This window comes from Mesocricetus auratus, unplaced genomic scaffold, assembly GCF_017639785.1.
Source record: "Mesocricetus auratus isolate SY011 unplaced genomic scaffold, BCM_Maur_2.0 Super-Scaffold_100021, whole genome shotgun sequence".
Lineage (NCBI taxonomy): Eukaryota > Metazoa > Chordata > Mammalia > Rodentia > Cricetidae > Mesocricetus > Mesocricetus auratus.
The window spans coordinates 4,238,399-4,265,088 of NW_024429202.1; the positions used below are offsets into that span (position 1 = coordinate 4,238,399).

At 46.5% G+C, this 26,690-nt stretch overlaps 1 protein-coding gene across 1 annotated transcript in view; it reads right to left on the reverse strand.

Moving 5' to 3' along the window:
* Kif6 (kinesin family member 6) overlaps positions 1–26,690 on the reverse strand; it is a 290,945-nt gene that overhangs the window by 155,580 nt on the left and 108,675 nt on the right. The window contains exons 8-10 of the mRNA XM_040729501.1: positions 23,118–23,261; positions 22,319–22,405; positions 16,796–16,899 (exon numbers count right to left, since the gene is read on the reverse strand). Coding sequence (XP_040585435.1) covers positions 16,796–16,899; positions 22,319–22,405; positions 23,118–23,261 — 335 coding nt within the window. The remainder of the gene's footprint in view (positions 1–16,795; positions 16,900–22,318; positions 22,406–23,117; positions 23,262–26,690) is intronic.

The window sequence follows — 26,690 nt, forward strand, 5'->3', positions numbered from 1 at the left end:
GTGTGAGCATATGTCAGTTCTGGTATAGGTTAGAGGTTGCTGTCTGGTAACTTCCTTAGTGACTCTGCACTTGATATTCTGAGACAGAGTCTCTCCTTGAGTTTGCAGCTCACTGATTTGACTACAGTGACGTGTCAATGAGCTCCAACAACCCTTCTGTCCCCATTTCTGTAGTGCTGAGATTACAACTATGTTGTGGATACACTCCCTCCCCCCTCATGGTTTCTAACCAGATCCCTGTGCTTGTGTGTCAAGTACAGAGCTGTTGTCCTAGTCCCTAAAGTTAAGTACAATGTTGACTGTATTCCAGACCGTTTCCCTTTCCAGAGGGACTCCCTCTGTGACCAGAAGCCAATGGCAGCTTCCCTTTGTAGTCCAATGCTCCTCCCTGTTTAATGGCCACGAGGTAGCCTGAGAAGTAGCCTTTTTAGCATCCAGTCTGCAATGGCGTGGGCTGGGCATTTTGTCGTTCAAGTCAGACCCTGCCCGGTGTGGATCTGAGCAGCAGCACACAGGGACAGAAGGACAAAAACAATGACAGTGCCATGGATATGCCCTTGGTGGCAAATCTGCAGCCTGAGTTGGGGCACTTGTGGAAGTCAAAGCAAAGGCCAGCATTTGAACTAGAAAGCACAGCCACTGGGGGGACACAGCATCCACCTGAGACAGAGGTCAGAAACCGGCTATGAGATGAACTCCATCTTCGGGATTGGATAGTTGTCTCAGCAGTTAAGAATGCTTGCTGCTCTGGCAGAGGCCCAAGTTCAGTTCCCAGCACCCATGTTGGGTCACTCAGAATCATCCGTAACCATAGGCCCAGGGTTTCAGTATCCTCGCCTAGACTCCAAACTCCATTCACATGTGTATGCATATGCCAACACCCATGCGCACGTCACACGCATATGCCAACACCCATGCACACATCACACGCATATACCAACACCTATACACACATCACATGCATATACTAACACCCATGCACACATCACATGCATATACCAACACCCATGCACACATCACACGCATATACCAACACCTATACACACATCACATGCATATACTAATACCCATGCACACATCACATGCATATACCAACACCCATGCACACATCACACGCATATACCAACACCCATGCACACATCACACGCATATACCAACACCCATGGGCACATCACACGCATATGCCAACACCCATGTGCACATCACACGCATATACCAACACCCATGTGCACATCACATGCATATACCAACATCCATGTACACATCACACCCATATACCCACACACGTACACATCACACTCATATACCCACACCCATGTACACATCACATGCATATATGGACACCCATGCACACATCACATGTATATACCCACACTCATGTACACATCACATGCATATACCCACACTCATGTACACATCACACACATATACCCACACCCATGTACACATCACATGCATATACTCACACCCATGTACATATCACACACATATATCCACAGTCATGTACACACCACATACCTGAAAAGAGAAAGAGAAAAGAATATCTGGGTCCCCTCGATTCATAGGCAGCTCCTCCCTAGTCACTGTCATGCTGATTGCAGGTCAATATGCTATTACAAGGAGCAGTTAAGCACACAGGTACCAGACATGCCATGTTACGTAAGGAAGGAGCACTGAGGACGCCAAATATGACTCAAATTGAAACCTGCAGACACTAACCTTACGTCATCTTCTCTTTCCTAATCCAGGAGAGAAACATGATGCTTTGGAGGCTCGAGCGTAGCTGAGGAAGAAACTTCCACTCCACACCTAGCAAACAGTCTGAGGAGGCCACAGGCAGGACAGAGCAGCCGGAAGTTGCCCCATGGTAACTTATGCCTTGTATTTACAGGGGACAGCTTCGAGTCACCCCAGGACATCTCCCTAACCGTCTGCACGTGTGGCTGTGGGGCACGTATGACAGAAGTCACATGAGGACAAGACTGGGAGCTAAGTGTGCCTCGCTGAAGCAATCAGAAGCCCCCCCACGTCTCCTCTGCTTTAAGTAAATGGGGAGGGGATATATTTAGAAGTCATCCATTTGATAAAACACAATCTATAGTTTTGCTTTGTAAACACCTCACAGCTTACTGGCCCCATGGAGACTTGAACTGGGAAGAATTTCAGTGTTGGCATGAACCTTGAGTTTTCTCAGCTGTGACTACTTCTGATATTAAACTGAACACTGGTCAATAACTTTGGTTCTAATAAACCAAAGCGGAGTCAGAGGCAGTGTGTGGGTATTTACTTTACAGCCCTGTCCTCTGTCTTGCTTTAGGAGCCTCCTGCATATGAAGTCACCATGTCCCATGCAACCTGCTTCAGGAGTCAATCTACCACATACAAGAGGTGTTTCCTTCCCCACCCGGGGATAACTCAAGTCCGTTCCTGCTGCTGTCAGACGTCTCTGAAAGGACCGTCTTGTAAATGAGCCAGTTAACTCAAAAGTCTAGATAAGCCTCAGTGTCCGATATTGATAAGCACAGAGACATCACAACCACTCTAGAACATTCTAGAGTCTCATCACATAAGTTTACCGTGGGGGGCCCGGTGGAAGGAGGAGGACTTTGGTGTGCAGTGACTGCGGTCTCTTCTCCTAGGTACTGTGTGGATGGGGAGTGGGTGTTTGTGAGTGTGGGAATACACACACCAGAGTGCGTGTGTGGAGCTCAGATAACAACACGCAGGAGTTGGTTCTTTTCCTTCTACTGCATGGGCCCCAGGGATAAGATCCAGACCATCAGGCTTGGCAGTAAGCACCTTTATCTGCTGAGCCCTCCCACAGGCCCAGCTTTCTCCAAAAGCACAAAATCATGTCTCCCAGACTGGGAACTAAGAGATGAGGTTACCCAGAAGAGGGAGGAAACACGTGACTGTGAGTATCAGTAAAGAGTTTCCGATTGGATGGAAAAGCACGTAGTACGACATCCTGCCCAGCTCAGGCCAGGAGACCAATCTGCAAAGGACACCCAGGAGAAAAGCAGTGGCATGGAAGATAGTCAGAGGAACTCACATAAAAGAAGGGGAGATCTGATTTCTCCAGACATCTGTAGAAATGTAATGCCAGGCAGTGGAGGCTCCTGTGAGTGAGGACAGATTCTGAGGACGTGGCAAAAGAACTTGGGTTAATGTCAAACACAGGGGGAGCAACTGGGAAGTCTCAAGTGGAAGAGGAGGAGAATGAAGAATACCCTGGACCAAAGTACAAGCCACCCAGGCTCCAGGCCTCACGCCTTACCGCGGCATCTCAGCCGCCCTGAGATAATGAGGCACCCAGGCTCCAGGCCTCATGCCTTACCGTGGCATCTCAGCCACCCTGAGATAATGGGCAGACGACAGGGCTGGCTGAGCACTTGCTTTTGATTTGTCCTGGGAGATGTTTCTCTTTCCTTAGAAGATGTAGCGTTGGAACAAAAGAAGCCCTAGTTTCTACGAAGAGTGCATGGACCCTGGGTGAGAAATGCTTGGACTTGGGTTGGTGTGGAGGACAAATTAGAGTCACTTCCTCGGGGCACTGTACATCTTTTGGTACATGCACACCTTGTGTTGATGTATACTATGAAGTCAGACTTACACAAAATATTGATGCATTAATTAATTAACTCCTACACTTTTTGCGGGTGTGCGTATGCTACAACATGCATATGGAGGTCAGAAGACAACTAGCAGGGGCCATGGGGATCAAACTCAGGCCATCATCCTTGGCAACAAGCCCCCTTACTTACTGAGCCAACTTGCCTGCTCCTGCTCTAACATGTCATTTGGAGACAATTCTCTGCTAGGATGTGCTTACGTAGACTAGCCCACCCAAATGCATTTGTTTATTAGTTGTAAAATTAAAAAGAAGAATTAATCCCAGCGGAGCTGGTGACAAGGCTCTGGGGAGTCTTCAGGTTACCAAGGCTGTTGACTCACACAGGAGACAGTTCAATACCTCCTCTCAACAGCCTCGGGGTGGGGTTAAAACAAACTGTTCCCTCTGAACTCTAGTTAGCCTGTGGATTTGTAAGCAAATGAGATAAATTGAAAGATACCCTCAAAGGTTAGGTTTAAAGCGCAGAGAGTTAGCATCCCCACCTATCAGAACCCAGTGCACAAACAGAACCCTTTGCTGTGTCAGCAACAAACCTCAACTCAATTCACCCCCCCCTGTACAAGAGTCCATTATGTCCCTCACAATTTTTAATATGTCTGGGTATTTGCAGGGCAGCTATTACTCAGATGCTGAAGTGTGAAATTCAGAAAATGGGAGCAGAAGGGTTTTGTTGACATGTCCCGCGTTTGAAAGAAAAGAACAGAGAATTTGAAATGAAAACAGCTGGGGACAGTACCTGCAGAGTGTATTACTAAGCAGGTAAAAATGAAACATGCATGCACAGTTCTGTGGATGTAGGGAGATCCAGCTGGCAGGCTGCCCACACCCATGAGTGCATGTCAAGGCCAGAGAAGATCAGAGCTCTACTCTACTGTTCTTTGTCTGCTGCCTTTGAACAGGTCTATCAGTAAAACTTGACCTAGGCTGGTGGCCAGAAAGCTGCAGCAATCCCCCTGTCTCTGTGCCACATTTAGTGCTCGAGTTTCAGGCATGCACAGTCATATATGGCTTTTTATGTGGGTTCTGGATTTGCACTCAGCTCCCCATGCTGGCCCAGCAAGTGCTCATGCCCAATGAGCCATCCCCCAGTCCCTGGATTTGCTGCCTAATAACAATTATAAAAGAAAAGCGCCAACCTGAAGTTACAGATTAAGAATATGTATCCTGCAATAAAACACAACTCTCAACTATGAGCATAATTTAATGCTAAGACTGCGAATCAAGATGCAATTTCAATCTTGGAATAAACTATGTGTGCTATGCAATATTTCTATATGCCAAGCAACATTGGGTTTGAATTCAGCTATGAAGTCTAGAGTACAGTTAGTGGGAGAAGGGTATTAATTAAATGTAGGGATTTTATTGTGTTGCTTGGAGGTATAAAGTCAACATGTCACATTAATTCTCTTTAAGGATAATCTTTAGTTTTCAATAGAATTTAGGAAATATTTCCAGGTAAAAAAAACTAGGAGAAACATATTTAAATTCCCAGTACTATCTTCTTTTTCTTAAAATAATCCAGTATTTCATTTTGTGTATTCATGCTTGACCATGGGTATATTCTAAAGAAAACGATGATAATATGGAGATGTGGGTGTTGGTGGCAAACAGCTTGTCACCAAGCCTGATGACCTGAGTTCAATCTTCAGGACCGAATTGATGCAAGGAGAGAACCAGCTCCTGCAAATCCTCCTCTGCCCTCAACACGCATGTACACACGTGTCTATCCCCCAAACATGTGAAACAACAACACAAAGACGGATGGTGGAGGGGTGTTTGCCAGGCCACTGGGGAAGAGGGGGCCTCAGTTAAGAAAATGCCCCCGCCCCAGCAGACCGGTTGGTGGCACATTTTCTCGATTAGTGACAGATGCGGGAGGGCCGGCCCTGTGGGAAATGCCACCCCTGTGCTCACGGCTCTGGGCTGTATAAGAAAGAAAACAGGCTGAGCAGGCCTAGAGGAGTAAGTCAGTTAGCAGTACCTCTCCATGGTCTCTGCTTCCGTTCCTGCCTCACGGAACCTCCCTGACTTCCCTCAGTGATGGGCTGTGATGTGGAAGTTTAAGCAAAATAAACCCTTTCTTCTCCGAGTTGCTTTTGGTCCTGGTGCTCATTGGTTTCCTGTAAAAAGGCTTGACAAGACATCTGTAAACGGAGCCCTTTCCTCAGCAAAAAAAATCTATTAAAGGATTATAGGGAGCTGATGATAATAGTTACTGTTCAGGCACAGTGATCAGGACACTTCTCCTGTCAGTACTTTGATGTGGGGACAGGGCCAGACAATCCATTCTCAAAATATGTGCTGTGTCCAATTTCAGATTGCGGGGACACTGGGAGAATGACTCAGACAGTCTCTTAACTGACCAGCCATCTCTCCAGACACTAAATTGATTTTCTTTTCAAGTGAGATTTGATAGAATGAAATGCACGTTCGAGCTTGAACTAGAGAAACAATTAGCTTTATATCCTTTTACAAAACCTGTGTTCATTAAATGCATTCATTTTTGTTGGTACATAAGTGCATAAAACATAATTAAGAGTGAAAGTATAAAGCCACAGTTCTAAATGGCTTCTTGCAGGAGAGGTCACTGAGCTGCACAGTCTTTGGGTCTGGTTAATTTTGGTGTTTGCTTTTTTATTTGCAACATATTTTATAATAAAGTCTAAAATAGAAAAAAATGAGACTTGGGACTCCACCTTCAGTACAGGTACTTGACCCCAGACAGAAGATTAGACGTCGGTGAAGTTGTATTGGTGCAGAGGGGTTCTTTTGGAACACACCCTCCACCCTCCACCCCCTCCGTGCCTGTGTTGTCACAACACACTGTACTCTTCAGCTTGGTGACGTCACTTTTAGGGGTTGGGAGGCAGACAGCTGAGCTGGCAAACAGTTACCAGCTTACCTTACTTATGAGGAACTGAGTTTGGTCACCAGGACTCAGGTTTAAACAAAAGGAAGACGTGGCAGTTGTGTTTATCATCCCAGTGGCCAGCAGTAGGGGTGGGGTCAGGCCTGGGGTTTACCCTCGCCTCTTGGGTAAGCTCCAGGCCAGTGAGTAAGCCTATCCCAGTAAGCAACATGGACTTGAGAGAAAGACACCTAAAGCTGATCTCTGGCTTCTTCACGCACACACACACATGCACTTCCCCAGTGCTCCAGACACAAGCACACGCGCGCGCATACACACACATACACACACGCACACACACACGCACCACTTAAAAATATCCTATCAAGTAATAATTCCCCAGAAATGCTAAGAGCAAATGTTGGGGATGGAAAGTGAACCCCCCTCTTTGCCCAGGTGCAGCTTCCTCTTCGCCCCTGGTTCAGGTCTACCCATAACCACTAAATTGGGCAAGCTCTCCTTTTCAGAACATCACGTGCATGGGATCGCACAGTGGGTAGCTTGTTTCTGGCTGCTGTCAGTTTCAGTAGCTCCTCCATGCCAACTGACGGGTACAATTCTACTACACGTCTATAATACCACCTGCTAAGCAACTCAGGGGTAAGAGAGAGTTCCAGTCTGGGAAAATCGTGTCTAAAGTTAATTAACGAAGATATTCACGTACAGGCCTTTGTGTGGCCTATGCTTTCTTATTTTATGGAAGATTACCTTAAAAGGCGGCTATAATCAGATCTGTGGTGTCTACATATTTAGCGTGTTTATGGCTGTGATGTACAAGAAAAGAATTTGCAGGGATTTTCTCTCCTTCTACTATGTGAGTCTCAGAGATGGAATTCCTGCCGGGTCATCAGGCATGACTGTGTAACCTCTACCCATGGAGCCATCTTTCAGGCCCAGTGTTGTTTAATGTGTGTGTGTGTGTGTACGTGTGTACGTGTGTGTGTGCATGTGCGTGCGTGTGCATGCATGTGTGTGTGTGTGGTGTGTGTGTGTGTGTGTACACGCCAGTGGTACTCAGAGGACAACTGGTGGGAATCATTTCTCTCCTTGCCTTGTGGGTCCTGGGTATTGAACGCAGGTTGTCAGGCGTGGTGGCTGGGGCTTCGCTCACTGACTTGTTTTCTGCCCTGACCCCGGCTCTGTTTTCAGTAATGTCCATACTGTGCTAATGTTAGCACCTGTGTGAAGTTTACAGGCTTCCCGTCAGCTTCCTCCCACTGAGTTCTGAGAGGGTTCAAACTACATTCACAGGTCAGTCTAGGCAGATGTGACAAATAAGCATGTAGCCACCCCTCTATGAAAATGGTATAGCTCTCCCAAATCTTCAGTTCTGGAAAGCCCCTCTCTAGTGTTTTACAGTTTTAATAATACAGATGTTAGACATGCGGTGTTACATTTATCACTACAATATTTTAAATTTCAATGTCACTGTCAAGGGTGGCTGTCTTTTCATTTCCTATACCCTTGTATTCTGGGCCCTTGGTACACTCCTTTTAGTGTTTCTAGTAACTTTTTCCAGGTCGTTTGATGTTTTCTACATAGAAATAATGTTATCTTTGTATGATCACAGTTTTATTACTTCCTCTCCCAATATTTGTGTTCCTTATTTATTTTTCTTACCATAATATTCTAGCTACAGCTATCAGTGTAGTGTTGAATGCGAGCAGTGAGAAAATACATCTTTACCTTTGCTTCCAGCTTTAAGAAAGCATGCTTTCTTTCTCTTACTCTTATTGCATGTAGAAAGAGATGACAGGTAGAGGGATGGGTGATGAGTGGATGACACACATACATACAAAGGCAGGGCCCGGATGATAGGATGGATCTAGACAGATAGCTACATAATAAATACACAGATGATAGAGGGGTGGCTGACGGGTAGATGATAGATAGACACATACATACTTACATACATACATACATACATACATACATACATACATACAAAGGTGAGACACACATAGACAGATGATAGAGGGGTGGTTGATATGTAGATGATAGATAGACACATACATACATACATACATACAAACATACACATACATACTAAGGTGAGACACACATAGACAGATGACAGATAGAGAGGGGGATAATAGGCAGATGGGCAAATGATAGATACATAGATACGTAGGTGACAGACACAAAGGAGACAGACACGTACACAGGTGATAGATAATGCATAGATAGATAATAGACAGATACATACACAAATAAATGGTAGGTGATAGCTTTTATAAAATCTTAGAGGCTTTCTCCTACTCCTGTTTTGCTGAGTTTTAACCATGGATAAATGAGAATTCTTTGCCTCCATTTACTGGGATGAGGAAATGTTGTCTTAACTAGTTTCCTATCACGGGGAATTACATACACTGACATGCGCGTCTCTACCGTGAGATCTACTCGTTTGCCTTTTAAGCCACCTTTCTGGGTGTGATTTGGTTGTTACGGATTTAACTCAGAGGAAGATGGACGGCAGCTTCCTTTTCTCGTGTCTTTATTCTCAACATCAGAGCAGTGAAATGCACGGGAATTCTCGCAGGCACTGCTGTGTGGGAAGCTTGTGTAAGGCTGCTATTACTTCTGAATTATTCTGTGGGAATTTTCACGGGTGTCTGTGTGCCTGGAATTTCTCCATTGGAGAATATTTACTGTGAATTTTCCTTCTTCTATGGACACGGGGCTTCTATTTCTGTCCAGTGAACTTTGGAAATCTGTGTCTTTTATGAATTTGTCAGTTTTACCCAAGCAAATATCTGATAGTAACTTACTAACTTAGTTGAGGTTACGACTCCTGTGATGAAACACCATGACCAAAAGCAGCTTGGGGAGGAAGGGGCTGATTCATTCTGAGTTCATCTTCTAAAGCAGTGAGGGCAGGAACTCACACAGGGCAAGAACTGGATGGCAGGGCTGATGCAGAGGCCTTGGTGTGTGTGTGTGTGTGTGTGTGTGTGTGTAGTGTGTGTGTGCGTGTGTATGCATGTGTGTGTGCGTGTGTGTGTGAGTGTGTGTGTGCGTGTGTGTGCATGTGTGTGTGTGAGTGTGTGTGTGAGTGTGTGCGTGCGTGTGTGTGAGTGTGTGCGTGCGTGCGTGTGTGTGTGTCTGTGTGTGCGTGCGTGCGTGTGTGTGAGTGTGTGTGAGTGTGTGTGAGTGTGTGCGTGTGTGTGCATGTGTGTGTGAGTGTGTGTGAGTGTGTGTGTGAGTGTGTGTGCGTGTGTGTCTGTGTGTGTGCGTGCGTGTGTGTGCGTGTGTGCATGCAGTGTGTATGTGTGTGCCTGTATGTGTGTGTGTATGTGTGTATGACTGGGGCTCATCTTGTCTCCTGCACCATGGCCCCCACCTCCATTTGGAGAGTGTGGGTGCTAGCAGAGTACTGAAGGGGATTCCCATTTCTGAGTAAATATCTTGGAGCCTAAAAGACAAAAACCACTGTGGACAGTGTTACATAGCAGAGCCATGGTAGGGGCACATTCTAATTCATTACGGCCACGTGGTGGAAAAAGAGAGCTGCCTTGCACACATTGTCCTGGGGCCATCACATGGAAACTGTGATGTGCACATGCCCCACCCCAATAGATGCACGTAGAACTAATTTTTAAGTCTCAGTGCACATTGACTCTTCCCATGATACCTTGTTTCATGTTGTATACACACAATGCTATGTCCATGTGTATGAATGCATATATAAGTGTGTATGTGTGTGTGTGTGTGCGCGCACATGCATGTGTAACATTGCCCCAATAAAGTTATACTCCTCACAATTATCCTTTGTATCTTGTATTACTAGCCCCTTGATGTACCCATTAAAATGATTAACATCTAAGATGTTCTCCATAAACTTAGGCAGAACTACTAATTGATCTGAATATTTTTTTATGTTAGGGAAAGATCCAGATGTTGGGAGGTACCCAAACATTTTAGGCAAACTTGAGCTGGTAAGATCCAATTCAATTTCATTCCAGGAGTAAATGCTGCTCAAAATCACTCAGGTATGACACCCCTAACAGTGCCAAAGATCTCTAGCTCATTCTACATAATGTCCCATCGAAGTCTTCACCCACGGAGCTCTGTCTAAACATTGAGTGGGCTATACAGCCTTTGTCCAGCTGTCTCTGTTCAAATTTAGCAAGGACAAAAAAATAAGGTGCAAATTAAAATATCATAATAGCTGGAGGCTGTTGTGCCCACTGACATGACAGAGAAAACAAGATCTGGACAGTATCTGAGAATCCCTGAGAGGAAGGCCATGCCGATCTCCACGTGCCTGAGGACCTGGAGGGCAGAGACGGCAACTGGACAAGAGCCGGGCTATTCCAGTTGAGCCACGGGGCTCGTCTTGTCTCCTGCACCTCCCCCACCATTCGGAGAGTGCCAGTGCTAGTGGGGAACTGAAGGGGATTCTCATTTCTGAGCAAATGTCTAGGGGCTTGAAAGACAAGAGCCAGGCTGGTGGTGTCACATACCAGAGCTGCACCGTGGGCAGATTCTAACGCATCTATCTCCCTTTAAGTCGAGAAAGGATTCCTAATTGGCTAAATTGAATCTGTACAGTATCCACTCTAGTTAACTGGCAAGCCCAATGCCATACAGCACAAAGAAGGAAGCACCCAGGGGAGTCGTTCTAACTTCCATTCTGCACAACTACTATACACGGGATACGCTGGCGCTCTGAAGCTCTGTGCTTTGGCGTGGAGACAGGGGCTGCAGCCCGTGTTGTCCCTAGCTGCTGGGCAGAGATCACCAAGGAGACAGTCTGTCTGATGGCAGGGCAGCCACCCCTCCGGGAACTGCCCAAGTTACACTCAGTAGCGCTTGCCCGCGTTCCATGAGGCCCCTGAGCTCATGAACAACTGTGGCTATGGCACATTCTCACCCTGTACTGTTCACACTTTCCCATGGTGCTTACACACCGTGTCATCCCTTGTGCTCATGTCTGTCACCACCCCTGAGCTGTGGGCCCCCTGAGAGCTAGTTCTAGGCTTTGTCTTTCTGCATTCTTTTCAGAGCCCATGGTAGTGCTTTTGTGATCACAAGATAAATAACCAATGTTAGATGAATGAAAACACTAACTATGCACGAAAAAGAATGCCAGCCCTGCACACCCTCTATGCTGAATCTGTCTAGATTAACACTTGCAAATCTGTTGTTGATGGTTTTACAGAAACCAACATAATATCTTCTGTATTTTTTTTTTCACAATTTCACTTCTCTTCACTGTTTCCCCTCAACTCCTGGCAATGGACATTTCATTGTGATTTCCAGGATATAAAAAAATTACGTGTGTGTGTGTGTGTGTGTGTGTGTGTGTGTGTGTGTGTGCAGATATGCATTTGCAGATACACATGGAAGCCAGCAGGGGGCATCAGGTACTCAAGCTGCCCAGTGTGGGTGCTGGGATCTGAACTCAGGTCTTCTAATTGAGCACTACAGCTCCTAATCCTGTGCCATCTCTCCAGCCCTTTGGTGATTCTTAAACTGGCAGATTCATACATGGGAGAATAGGAGAGCTAATAATTGACAAGATATAAATATCATGCAGCACTAAGTGCCACAGAGATGTGGTAATCACTTCTGCTTCCTGCCCTTTACTGTGAGTTTCTTTTGCTAACGTGCAGACCATTGTAGCTCTGGGAGGAGAGGTCTAGGTTCTGTCTGAAAGTTTGCATGCCTGTAAAATGCCTTTATTTCATCTTTACTTTTAGTATAAACTTTGCTAGACCTAGAAAATACTTGAAGTGATTTTTATGTGTTTAAAATCACTATTTCTTGTATTTTTGGTTGTGAGCCTAGACTTTAATGGCTGAGCCATCTCTCCAGCCCCAAATTGCTACTATTTCTTACTTCCAGGGTTGCTAATGAAAAATCTGTAATAAATCAGACATTGACTTGTGTTTCCTCTGGCAACTTCTAGATCCTTTTCTATACTTTTAAGGTTTCCTGGATGTTTCATCTACTGTGTGAAGACCTGTTCTTTTAAAATGCCTATTTCAATTAATTATGACTATTAGTCTTATTTTGACATTATTGCTAATCATCATCATCATCATTATTATTATTAGTGGTGGTGGGGTGTGTGTGAGAGAGAGAGAGAGAGAGAGAGAGACAGAGAGAGAGAGAGAGAGAGAGAGAGAGAGAGAACTGATTCCCTCCTCTGGGAGCTGAACTCGGGTCATCAGACTTGGAGGCAAGCATATTTGCACACGGACCCATCTCAGAAGCCCAAACGCTGTTGGCTGCTCCAAGCTCCCTCCTACTCCGCATCACAGAAACCCCCACCTGGAGCCCTCACCAAGCTGCCCTGTGTTTTCCCACTCCCTTCCATTTGCCCATTCAAGTACTGAGTCCAGCACAGCCAGCTCATCACATGGAAACACTCACCCTTCAGCTGAGCCTCCTAAGCAACACCCAGGGCACAGGGATTCAGGAGAGCACTGGTTTTTATTTTGTATGTTGTTCCAAGATCCAATTTCTATTCTTGTTCTACCTGACTCAGAATCAGAGGCAGCCATACTCCTTGACTTGCTTAATGGCTGGATTCTGGATAAGTTGAGCCACCTTGGGCACTGATGGGAGATGGGAGCGGTGATGAGAGGAAGCCAGGGCTGTCTGCTGGGTGGTGTCTCCAATAGCAGCTGTGGTTCTTCAGTACAGGGCACTTGTGCTGCGGGGCTGCTCCCCATGTGTTATAGCCTGTGCTGCGGGGCTGCTCCCCATGTGTCATAGCCTGTGCTGCGGGGCTGCTCCCCATGTGTCATAGCCTGTGCTGCGGGGCTGCTCCCCATGTGTCATAGCCTGTGTGCGGGGCTGCTCCCCATGTGTCATAGCCTGTGCTGCGGGGCTGCTCCCCATGTGTCATAGCCTGTGTGCGGGGCTGCTCCCCATGTGTCATAGCCTGTGCTGCGGGGCTGCTCCCCATGTGTCATAGCCTGTGTGCGGGCTGCTCCCCATGTGTTATCACCTGCGCTGCGGGGCTGCTCCCCATGTATCATAGCCTGTGCTGCGGGGCTGCTCCCCATGTGTTAGCGCCTTTGCTGCGGGGCTGCTCCCCATGTGTTATAGCCTGTGTGCGGGGCTGCTCCTCATGTGTCATAGCCTGTGCTGCGGGGCTGCTCCCCATGTGTTAGTGCCTGTGCTGCGGGGCTGCTCCCCATGTGTTATAGCCTGTGCTGCGGGGCTGCTCCCCATGTGTCATAGCCTGTGCTGCGGGGCTGCTCCCCATGTGTTATAGCCTGTGCTGCGGGGCTGCTCCCCATGTGTCATAGCCTGTGCTGCGGGGCTGCTCCCCATGTGTTATAGCCTGTGCTGCGGGGCTGCTCCCCATGTGTTAGTGCCTGTGCTGCGGGGCTGCTCCCCATGTGTTAGTGCCTGTGCTGCGGGGCTGCTCCCCATGTGTTAGTGCCTGTGCTGCGGGGCTGCTCCCCATGTGTTAGTGCCTGTGCTGCGGGGCTGCTCCCCATGTGTTATCACCTGTGCTGTGGGGCTGCTCCCCATGTGTCATAGCCTGTGTGCGGGGCTGCTCCCCATGTGTCATAGCCTGTGCTGCGGGGCTGCTCCCCATGTATTAGCGCCTTTGCTGCGGGGCTGCTCCCCATGTGTTAGCGCCTGTGCTGCGGGGCTGCTCCCCATGTGTCATAGCCTGTGCTGCGGGGCTGCACCCCGTGTTCCAGCTCCTTCAGGGCAGTGCTAGCTCTTGGTTCTTGATAGCGTTACCACCATGTTCTGATTATAGTGTTCCTTACTGGCTCCTTTGTCCAAAGCTTGGTCTTTAGCTTACTATGCTCTTCCAGGAAATGCAGGGGACTTTCAGAAGCAGGGTATAGCTGAAAAAGTGAATCACCAGGAGATCCTTGGGGAACTTTATCTGGCCCTGACCTGGGCCGCCTCCTCTCTCTCTCTCTCTCTCTCTCTCTCTCTCTCTCTCTCTCTCTCTCTCTCTCTCTCTCTCTCTCTCTCTCTGCTTTGCTAGGCACCATCATGTGTTACACAGCTATGCTCTCTTGTGTCTTTTTACCATGATGCTCTGCCTCACACCAGGCACAGAAACACAAATACATGCCATGAGCTAACAATAAATTCTCCTCTCCAAAGTTGACTTCCAGGCATTATTGCAGTAAAGGAGATTCCATTAAATGGTGCTGTCACACCGTTCCCCGACCCCCCACCCCGGCTCCTACCATTACTGATCTCCAGAACGCCTGACTAATGGCTGAGGATCTCAGCCATACCATCCTTTGCACACTCATTTCCCTATGTCAAACTCCTGCTGCTGCCCGGCCTACAGGGTTTTGTTTTCCTGGCTGGGTCAAATGCTGGTAATACTTCACAAGATGTCCCCCGGGATCAAAGAGTAACATTATTAGTTTTCATTTGTTTTTGCTATGTGTGTTTGTCTCTGCATGCATGTGTACCACATGTATGCAGTGTTCTTGGAGGCCAGAAGAGGGCACCAGAGCCCCTTGAGCTGGAGTCACAGTGGTTGTGAGCTGACATGTGGCTGCTGGCAACTGAACTAGGAACCTCTTCACTGTTGATCCAGCTCCCCTGTACTGACTCAGATTCTTAATAACTAAATCAGGACAGTGTACTTAACTTTAATTTTCTATTGCTATGCATCAGTGCCGTCAGGTAAGCTGTGGAGCAATCTTATTGAACTCTAGGTTTAGGAAGCATGATCCTAGAGGAAGGAGCTTCGATTACAGCAGAAACCTGGATGAAGACTTTCCATGCTGCAGTCAGACCTCACAGGCAGGGATCCAATGGTTTATCACTAAACTGTGTGTGTATGTGTGTGTGTGTGTATGTGTGTGTGTGTGTGTGCGTGTGTAGTGTTATGTGGCATGTGTGTGGTATGTTGATGTGTGCGTGTGTTTTTGTGTAGTGTTATGTGGCATGTGTATGGTATGTTGTGTGTGTGTGGTGTGCGTGCACATGTGTATGTGTATGTGTGTGGTATGTGTGTGGTGTGTATGTGTAGTGTTATGTGGCATGTTGTGGTATGTTGATGTGTGTGTGTGTGTGTGTGTGTGTGTGTGTGTGTGTATGTGGTGTGCCTGTGAGTGTATGACAGTGAGAAGATGGAAATCAAAGAACAACTTGTAAGAGTCACTCCCCTTCCACCCTGAGAGTCCAGGACTAAACTCAGGCATCAAACTTGGCAGTTTAATGGGACCATTTTCTCCCGTATTTCCCACTTCCCCTTTGAGAGCACTGGTAATATGGCCGTGTCTTTAGAAATATCTCATAGAACTTTTTTAAAGTCATGGGCTCTAAAAAGTAGAAATAAAATAAAAGCAAACGAATTAGAAGGCTGTTTGCTTTCCACTGAAAGAGACAGAAGGGGCATGTGCGGACGTGGTGGGTGTGGAGGTCAGGAGGCTGGGAAGGGCTGAGGGGAGCAGGAAATTATAATCAGAACATATCATTTGAAAAAAAACAGTTTTTAAAATAAAATAAAGACGTGGTCCCATGCATGCCCAGGCTGGCTCTAACTCACTATGGAGCCAAGGCTGGTCTTGCACTTCTGATGCTGCTCCTGTCTCCACCTCCCAGTGTGGGTATCGCAGGTGTGCAACTCCATGCCCAGGTTGTGCAAGGCCAGGGGATGGAACACAGGGCTTCATGCATGCTAGAAAGTTCTCTACGACTGAGCCGCAGCCTAGCCCAGCTCCACTTCTTATGAAAACAGAGCTCACAGTTGCCTGCTAAGCCTTGTCACCCATCCCCTGTGGCACAGAAACAGAGCCCACCTCCACAGTTCAAGGTCAGAGAGTGAATGATGACGCACCTACAGCGCTGCAAATCTCACTGGCGTGAGAACACCAGGCTTGCACAGCATCCTGAACACGGGCTTCCATGCCAAATGTGTTTTTGAACTGTGATATATGGGCCATGCACTCATGAAGGAAGACTTTACTCTGGCATGGCAGACACTGGTGCCCAAGGCAAGGTGAGTGCAATACAAGGATATCGATATCTCTCAATTCGACTTCACAGCTGAGACCCACAGCTGGGAGCATCACGTGTGCGTAATGTGAAATGACACGACCAGGCTACAGGCCCTTCTCAGCTGGCCCTGGACAGGCATGCCCAGCCTCGCAGGTGTGGTCTTTACTTCCTCAAAGCCCAGTCAGCAGAAATTCTGCCAGTCTCGCGTCGTCCCTCTTCCTATGGAGAAACTCCTCTCTTCACTGGGACCCTCCTGCCCCCGCCCCGTGCGGTTTCTGACCGCCCAGGAGAAGCGAGTGGGTGCTTACTGGTGGAGTTCTGCTTCCGTGAGCTCGTCTAGCCTCAACTTCCCTGTGGCCATGGCCAGCTCCACCTTCAGGTCTGCAATCTCCTTTTGCAAGCGGATAATCATCTGTGCAGAGAAAAGTGGGAGAACACATGTCCACTCCTGCTCATCGCAGCCTGGGTGGCAGCAAACACGTAGCTCGGAAGGTTATGAGGCATTGGGTGTGCAAGATAGCTCAATGACTAGGGAATAAGCCTGGCACACAGGTTCAATCCCTGGGACCCAGACCCACATGGTGGGAAAAGAGAACTGACTCCCACAGATTGTCCTCTGAACTCCACCTGTGCACACATGGGTGACTAATTATGTAAAACTACTAACTATTTTGGGATACAAAAGTGGACACAGAACAATCTAAAAGGCATTAGTGTCCCTAACATTAACATTCGGTCTAAATAGCTCTAGAACTATTTTGTAAACAAATAAAATGTTACAGATACAACTTGAGACATCTCTCTCTGCTCCTCGACTGTCCTTCCTGCAGTGTGCTATAATGAAGTTAGGAATTATCACAACGCTTCCTTACACTGTCATCATTTATTCCATACTCATGCTCCAATGCAAGCTCCCTTAGATAATGCATAATATCTTGTTGCATGCCTTATATGTGTGAATACTCTATTACTGCATATAATTGCATCTGTTTTCTTTTTTCTTTCACATGATTTGAGCTCATTTATATTGGCCTATGCAGCTCTTCATCATGAATCTTCAAGAGCATATAATATTCCAATGAAATGTGTCAAAATGTATGAGAGTTATAGACATGGCTCAGTTAGTAAGCTATCTGCCTTTGCACAAGGGCATGAGTGATCCCTAAAATCCAGGAAGAAAAGTTAGACATGGTGCTGCATGCATGTAACCTTATGCTCGGGAGGCGGATCCCTGCAGTTTGGTGGCTAGCTCCAGGCCAGTAAGAGACTGTGTCCCTAAAAGAAAGGGGTATGTGTGTGTGTGTGTGTGTGTGTGTGTTTGTGTGCGTGTGTGGATGTGTGTGGGGGGTGTGGGGTGACTCAGCAGGGAAGAATGCTTACTACTCAAACATGAGGACCCGAGATCCAGTCTCTTCACCCACTTAGAGCTCAGGTCTTGGACACGGATGCCTGCCACACCTGGACCAAGTGGAGCAGTAGTTGGTGGAGATTATCCCAGCTGCCATACCAGTCCTTATCAGGGAATTGGGAAATACTATCTCAAAGGCATACAGCAGAACGTGACAGAACAACTTGACCAATGTACACACACACACACACACACACACACACATCACATCACATCACATCTTTTTCTAAAACTAGTACTTGATAGTATCAGGAATCCATCAACATATTGTAAAGACTTAGTCAAGTTGAAGGTAGGTGAACATATTTAAGTCAGAGTATCAACCAAAAAGTTACAGTAAACCTTTATTTTAGCAATGAGTGGTAGAAACAGTAAGACAAGAATGTCTTTGAAATTCTACTGAAATTCTTGGCTAGGCCCATGACACTGACAAGATCACAGGCTCCTATTGCAGATCATGCTGTCATCTATACAGAACATCCAAGAGTACATGAAGGTAAGTGTAACCAAAAATTGATAGGGAATTTATTTGGTCGATAATCCATTTATAAGTTTCTTTCCAATACACCAGAAGCCAACAATTATAAAATATAGCTTTCCTTACTTCTTTGCCCCTCCTGCTATGGGATCGAAAGACACCTGTGCTAGTTAGGGTCATTCTTTCTGGGAGGAAACGCCATGACCATAAGCAGCTTGGGGAGGACAGGGTTTATGTCACTCACAGTTCCACACAACGGTCCATCATCAAACGCAGTGAGGGCAGGAACTCAGGCAGGGCAGGAGCCTGGAGGCAGAGCTGATGCAGAGCCCACGGGTGTGTGTGCTGCTTACTGGTTTGCTCCCATGGCTTGCTCAGACTATTTTCTTACAGAACCCAGGACCCCCAGCCCAGACGTGGCACCACCCACCATGGGCACACCCCCTCCATCAGTCACTAATGAAGAAAATACCCTACAGACTTGGCTATAGACCAATCTTACGATTTGCTTAATTGAGGCATTTTTTTAATTGAGGTTCCCTCCTTTCAGGTGACTTTAGCTTGTGTAAAGTTCACATAAAACTACCCAGCACAGCGCCCCAGGACAGGTAAAAAGGCGGGGCATTAGTTTGTACCCAACCTCGAGAACCGGAGACCCCAAACCAGCTAAGTTAGCATCAGCTCTTCTGCCTCCTACCGCCTGCCCCTTTCCAATACATCTGTTTACTCTCTCACTTTCTTACTTGGGGATAGCTTCTCTGGAGGCAGAGGCAGAGGCAGGTAGATCTCTGTGAGTTCCAGGCCACCCAGGGCTCCAGAGTGAGAACCGAAACAAACAAACAAACAAACAAACAAACAAAAACAAACTTTAAGACCAAGGGGATTTTGTGCATGTGAAATTCAACCTGTATGAAGGAGGGATAAGACTTTCAAATTCTCAATATGAGGCTGGAGGGATGGAGGGTTGGTTCAGTGGACTGAGTACTGCTCTTTCAGAGTTCCTGAGTTCAGTTCCCAGCACCCATGTTAGGTGACTCACAACTGCCTATAATTCCAGATCCAAGAGATCTGATGCCTTCTTCTGGCCTCCACAGGCACCTGTACTTACTTGCACAAACCCACTTACTTAATCTCACACACACACACACACACACACACACACCTGAAGTCTGGGATGGCCTTCCTGGTGTCTCTATATCAGGGAATAGACTTATTTTCTGGCTCCCTCTTAGCTGGTTTTATGTTAGGGAAGGAAGCAGACACCCATTCTCAGGGGTCCAGGACTGTGACTTCCATCCCTGGGTTAACACTGTTTGTCCACACTCAAGGACACCTCAGCCTTGGGCTCCCCTCTCCTCAGGTAGCAGATTCTAAAGATGCTTACAGAACTCGATACGAGTGAGCTTCAGGTTCCCTTGACCACATCAACAGGACCAACAGGCCCTCAAATCACACAACATTTTGGACAGAGGCTCCAGGGACTTTGTGAAAATGCACAGCCTGACATGTTTCTCTTGTCGGCCTCCTTTCAAAACACAGTTGGAAACCTTCAAGCCACACAGAATACAACCCTTTGGACAAGAAGTAGTCATTCACTTGACAGCTTCTCCTGAACTGAGACTGTGCGTTAGGCTTTCCGTTACTGTGCTGTGGATGCGTGTAGGAGGGAGCACATGCCCAAGGAGTTATCCTACCTCTTCCTCCCCAGGACTGGGTGCACAAGTGTGACCATCACACCAGTGCTCTTGTGGGGGTCAAACTCAGGACCTCATGCTTACATAGTGAGCACTTAACCAACTGAGCTGTCTCCTGGTTCCACGTTTTCTAAGTACTGATTACCCAAACTAACATTACCAAGGCCGTGCCTCCCACAGATTTCCTGTGGACTCAGAGGCATCTAGGGAGAGCCTGACCCATGTCCAGTCACATCAGAATCTGCCCAGCTCATGTCCCTTGCTTCACCACGTCGCTTTGAAGTACTAGTGTGTGGTGATTCTGATCATGCAGGGAGGCACCATAACTGGCATTAAATCTGAGAGTAAAACACAGGAAATCCAGCCAAATTGTATCTTGGGTGGATTTTAACACTTCTTTAAAACAGATTTGTTTTATCATTTTAGAAATTATGTCTGTGTGTGGGCACGTGGCCATGTGTGCAGATGATGCCTGCCTGGGACATCAGTTTCTGGAGCTGCAGATACAGGCAGTTGTGAATCACCTGACATCAGTGTTAGGAAATGAACTTAGGTTTTTTGTTTTTTTCAAAATCAGTGTACTCTCTTAACTTCTGAACCATCCCACCTGCCCCCACTCCAGGACACATTTTTCTTGTATTTCAGGCAAGTTTCACACTTGAAGATAATAAGCACCAATGTGTGGTTTTAGGTGCCATTATTACAGAGACTAGCAAGCCACATTGGGCAGTTACCATGCCAGTCAGCGGTAGGAGGAACCACAGTGATTGCTTCAATTATCAGTTATTAGCTTTTTGCTCCTGATCTCTCTTTGCTTTAAATCTGTCACAGACCAACATCAAACACATGCTGGTGTCCTCTGCCTTCAGATCATTCAAAGGAAAGTCTTTCTGGCAAAACGTATAAAGAAAAGCTTCCAGTGTCTTATGTTTATTTTCCACAAATTGTGAGCTAATATTTGCCTTCCAGATAATAGGACCTGTCTCATTCTGCACAACAATGCTCTTGAGATATAGAGGAGAAGGGGCAGCTAGAATGATGCTTTTGGGATGCAGGAGAGACAGGGGCAGCCACAGTGATGTGGCTCACATCAGCTTATTTTCTATAGAAATGAGAAAGACTAAGTGATTAAAAATATACAATCTTAATCTTGGAATTTGACAAATCTGGGAGATTTAGTCAGAGTTTTGGAGGGTGGTCTGGGTTGATCCAATATTGCCTTTCCTTTCAGAGAACTTACAAACACAAAGGAAAAGACATATTCAAAGTGAGTAATTGAATCTTGTATCTGTGATTTCCTAGCATAAAAAAGTTGCTTTGATGAGGCAGGAGTTATTTTTATGAAACCAAGAAAACTGTTAATTTTTCATGAATCAACTCTAAAATATGTAACAGGATGCTTGTGCAAAATATTTCTACTTAATAACTCTCTCTCCTTATGAGATGTGTAAAAGATGACTTGATACAGCAGAAGTAGCTAGCCATGGTGGGTGGAGGGGTTGGGGGGTGGGGATCAAAGTCAGGGTGTTTCAGTGACTGAACCCTTATCAAGCCCTTATCAGGAGCTTATGGCACTGAATTGTTTTCAGTAAACAATTGTCTAGCAGCTGCCTGCTCCCAGGCTGATGGAGGGGTGGGTTTCAGGCCAGGGTCTGTGATCCCCACAGGCTGGGTAAGCACTGGCCCGCTGAGCCACTGAGCCACTGCAGGTCAGCCTGCTGGATGTGTTCAGCCACGATGGGTCATGTAGCAGATTTCTTGAGCCTGAATACTGAGCTCTGCTACCCACTCTCACTAAGACTATGAGCAAGTTATTTCACACCCTTGTAGCTCAATTTCACTATCCATGGAGACAGCCAGAAGAGCTCATCCTAAGGATGCTGAGAATTACATCAGTGAATGCATGCAGGGTCTTAGACACTGCCTAGCACAGAGCCACTGCCTACAACCAGGTCCAGCTGGTCATACATATCTACGTTAAGCACATATATTTCTTTGAGCCTAATTTAAAAAGTAAGTTTCTTACCGGGGCTGGGGATGCAACTCAAAGCACACAGCACTTGCCCAGCGTGCACAAAACCCCAGCGCTATCTCAGCAACACGGAAACCAGATGTGGTGGTTCATGCCTGCCATGCCAGTACTCGGGTGACAGGACAGCCACAAGTTCAAGGTTATCTTCACCTGCAGATGAAGCTTCAGACCAGCCTGAGCAATGTAAGTCCCCATCTCAGAAATCAAGCATTTGCTTACCAGTTTGGGGTCAATTTCTTCATTGAGGATGGCTTCGTTTTTGATGAGGGCCACTCGCTGAGCAAATCTGCAGGTAGAGATGGACTCCTAAGGAAAACCACAAAATAACCTCTTAAAATATGATGGCATAGAAAGGCATAATAAACTTAATTTTCATTAACAGGTAAAGATACCGAAAGAGTAAGATGTCTGGAAAATCACAGTAAATAACTATGCCTCAAAATGAGGGGGTTTGGCCCTAGGATATTGTTTTCTATTTTTTAGAATGGGTTTGGCTTGGCAAAATGACAAAATAAATAAGCAAATTGTCAAAATTATGGGCAATCCTGGGGTCCCAAGATGCAACTGGTGTATATTTGACTCTGTTAAACCAGAATGTCACATGAAAGTCATAGGCACCACAAACATGCAAGACCACAGAATAAATGTTCATAATACACCGAAGGAGAGGTGTTCACACCATTCACCGTGAATGACTCGGCGCTGGCTTGGGGTGTACCTTCTGCCTTGTTTTCCTCTTTGGGGGAATGTCTACATCCCAAATGTTAATCTGTCCCTTACAAGACCCCAGCTGGCTCCATGGCTACCCATGGAAGCCCTTCTGCATATCCCCTGGCTAAGCATCTGGGGACCACCATCCGAGAGAGTCGAGGACCAGATCTCAGGATGGCTCCCAGATACCCAGAGAGTGCACATCAGCACTGCTCAAAAGATGCCAACTCGCCCCAGCCCCGCAACTCCACCTCACCACCCAGTGACAGGACTTAGACTAAGAGCTGCAGGGAGAAGGACTTCGTACATCAATGTTCCTCTTTTCTACAGAGAGGGTGGCGACCATCGTGGTCATGCAGTTCCCTCCCAGGCTGTCTCTGAGCACGCTGGTCATCATGGAGTTCCTGTAAGGGATGTGTGTGCGGTGTTTTTCCGAAAGGGCAATGATGACCTGTGGGAAGTGGACAGATGATGGCGTTAGCTGGGCAGGAAAGGCAGACCCGACAATGGACTTTCAATAATGTGAATACAAAACATAATATTAAAATTAAATATAATAATTAGGTAATTAAAATAGATATACTCGTTAAACACAGGAGATACCCAAGATCTGGGCACAAAACAGTCACTGTAATAAGAGCTTTCACTGAAAAATGACAAAAGCAGGGTTGGGGAAGCTGCTCAGTGGTTAAGAGCACCTGTTGCTCTTCAGGGGATCTGAGTTCCATCCCTCTCACCCACGCTGAGTGGCTCACAACCTCCTGTGTCTCCTGTGCTAGGGAACCCAACCCCCCCTCCTGGCCTCCCAAGCACCTGCCGGAAGAGGGAGCAGCATGGCTGCTCCAAAATCACCAATTAAGCATCTCACCCCCCCCCCCACTTTTCACCTCTTTTGCAAGACGTCAATACTCACTACTGTTCTTGGCAACACTGATGTGGGCAGCACAAAGAATATGCTTAGAAACCTTCCTGGTGATATTAATTGGAGGTTCCTGAACTCACTTTTGGTTGCAAGTTACAGAGCACGTGAGTCACGCCGGTCTCAGGCACGAGGGTGGGAACAGGAAAGCTCTACAGATAACACCCTGATGTTACACGCTTCTTTACTCATAACTCATATGAGAAAAGACTTCTTTTCTTTCATCCTGAGCTTCCCTAGGGAGCATCTGGGACCCTAGAATACCCATGGGTTGATCACTGTAGCCAGAGGAAGACTCCAGTTTGCTCTGGCCAATAAGGATCTAATCCCTGGATCTGGGATGGACACACCCCATCCTCACCATGAAGGGATCTAAATTTGCTAGAGAAAATAATTAAACATCCAAGTGGGACTGTGGTCCTAAAATTCAGGAAATAAAGCTATGTGTGACAGAAGAAAGAAGCCTGGATTTGGAGGCAGAGTCCAGCTTTCTCGTTTGTGTGACTGAGGAAAGTCTCAACGGAATGGGAGTGTCCCTTTCCTTGTAAAGAAGGGACCAGAATGCCTGAGCATCTTAGAGGGACGTTGTCAAGAGAGAGGGCTTCAGAGATGGCTGTGTGAGGGAGTGCTTACTGTACAGGCAGGAGTACATGAGCTCAAATCTCCAGCATCTGTGTAAAAAGTTGCTATGTGGCTGTGCATGCCTGTGACCCCAACACTGGTGGACACAGAGACAGGTGGGTCGCAGAAGCTCACTTGCCAGCCAGCCGAGCTCAGCCAAACGATGAGCTTCTGTTTCAGTGAGATACCCTGTGTCAGGGCAGCAGTGAGATACCCCATTTCAAGGCATCAAGATGGAAAGAAATAGGAGACACCCAATATTCTCCTCTGGCTCCACACTGCACAATTCATATGCACGGATCACACGCATGCCTCACACACATATGCATCCACAAAGATCAGGGGAGAACTTCTGGGGTAGTTATTAAATGGGAGGCACTCAGTAGTGTGGTAGAGTCTGCGGTGTAGGTCTGGCCCATTACCTGAGTGAGTGTAACACAAAGAAAAAACCCAGATATATATATGGGTTCAAGCAAATGGTCAGATAAGCAAAGCAGCCAGTCACTAGCTCTTACCTCTACCTCAGACTTAAAGGGTGATCCTGGCTCCACGAATTCTCACAGTGCAACATTCTTCTTGTTCTTCTGTCTGGAAACTAACTCGCCACATAAGCCCCTTTGCTCCTGTCTTTTATACCTATCCAGCCCTGGGATTAAAGGCGTGTGATCTCAAGTGCTGCGATCACCTTCGTGTGAGCTGTTTCTCTTTAGGACTGGATCAATTTCGTGTAGCTCAGTGTGGTCTTGAACTAACGGAGATCCATCTGCCTATCTTCTGAGTCCTGTGATTAAAGTTGTGTATCACCACTGCCTGACATGTATGGCTTGTGGCTAGTTTCGCTTTCTGAACCCTCAGGCTAGCTTTGATGAATGATAAATAATACATTACCACAAGAGAGGACCCTGAGCAGGTCTCTTTGAGCAATGTTGTAAGTCCAGACCACATTGAATAGATTTGAAGAGTAATTTTAATCCTGTGTGTGTGTGTATCCATGTGTGTTTGGGGTATGTGCATAAGAGTACAGATGCCTATGGTGGCCAAAGGCATTGGACCCTGCACATATAGTCAGAGGAGGTTGTGAGCTGCCTGACACGCATGCTGGGAACTGAACTAAATGACCCAAAGAACTCTACCAGGGAACTCTTACAGCTGATTAACACCTTCAGCAAAGTGGCAGGCTACAAGATCAACTCAAGAAAATCAGTAGCCCTACTATATACAGATGATAAAAGGGCTGAAAGAGAAATCAGAGAAACATCACCCTTTACAATTGCCACAAACAACATAAAATACCTTGGGGTAACGCTAACCAAACAAGTGAAAGACCTGTATCGTAAGAACTTTGAATCTTTAAAGAAAGAAATTAAAGAAGCCCTCAGAAAATGGAAAGATCTCCCATGCTCTTGGATAGGTAGGATCAATGTAGTAAAAATGGCAATCCTGCCAAAAGCAATCTACAGATTCAATGCAATCCCCATTAAAATCCCAGCACAGTTCTTCACAGACCTTGAAAGAACAATAATCAATTTTGTATGGAAAAACAAAAGACCCAGGATAGCCAAAACAACCCTGTTCAACAAGGCAACGTCCGGAGGCATCACCATCCCTGACCTCAAGCTCTATTATAGAGCTATAGTCCTGAAAACAGCTTGGTATTGGCACAAAAATAGACAGGTAGACCAATGGAATCGAATTGAAAACCCGGGTATTAACCCACACACGTACGAACATCTGATCTTTGACAAAGAAGCTAAAAATATACAATGGAATAAAGAAAGCATCTTCAACAAATGGTGCTGGCATAATTGGAGTCTGGCATGTAGAAGAATGCAGATCGATCCATGTCTATCGCCATGCACAAAACTTAAGTCCAAATGGATCAAAGACCTCAACATAAATCCAGCCACACTGAACCTCTTAGAAGAGAAAGTGGGTGGTACCCTTGAACGAATTGGTACAGGAGACAGCTTCCTGAACATAACACCAGTAGCACAGGCAGTAAGATCAACAATTAATAAATGGAACCTACTGAAACTGAGAAGCTTCTGTAAGGCAAAGGACACAATCAGCAAGACAAAAAGGCAGCCCACAGAATGGGAAAAAATATTCACTAATCCCACATCTGACAGAGGGTTGATCTCCAAAATTTACAAAGAACTCAAGAAGCAAGTCTCCAAAACAGCAAAGGACCCAATTAAGAAGTGGGCTGCAGAACTAAATAGAGAGTTTTCAATAGAGGAGTCTAAAATGGCTGAGAGGCACTTGAGAAAGTGCTCAACATCCTTAGCCATCCGGGAAATGCAAATCAAAACAACTCTCAGATACCATCTCACCCCTGTC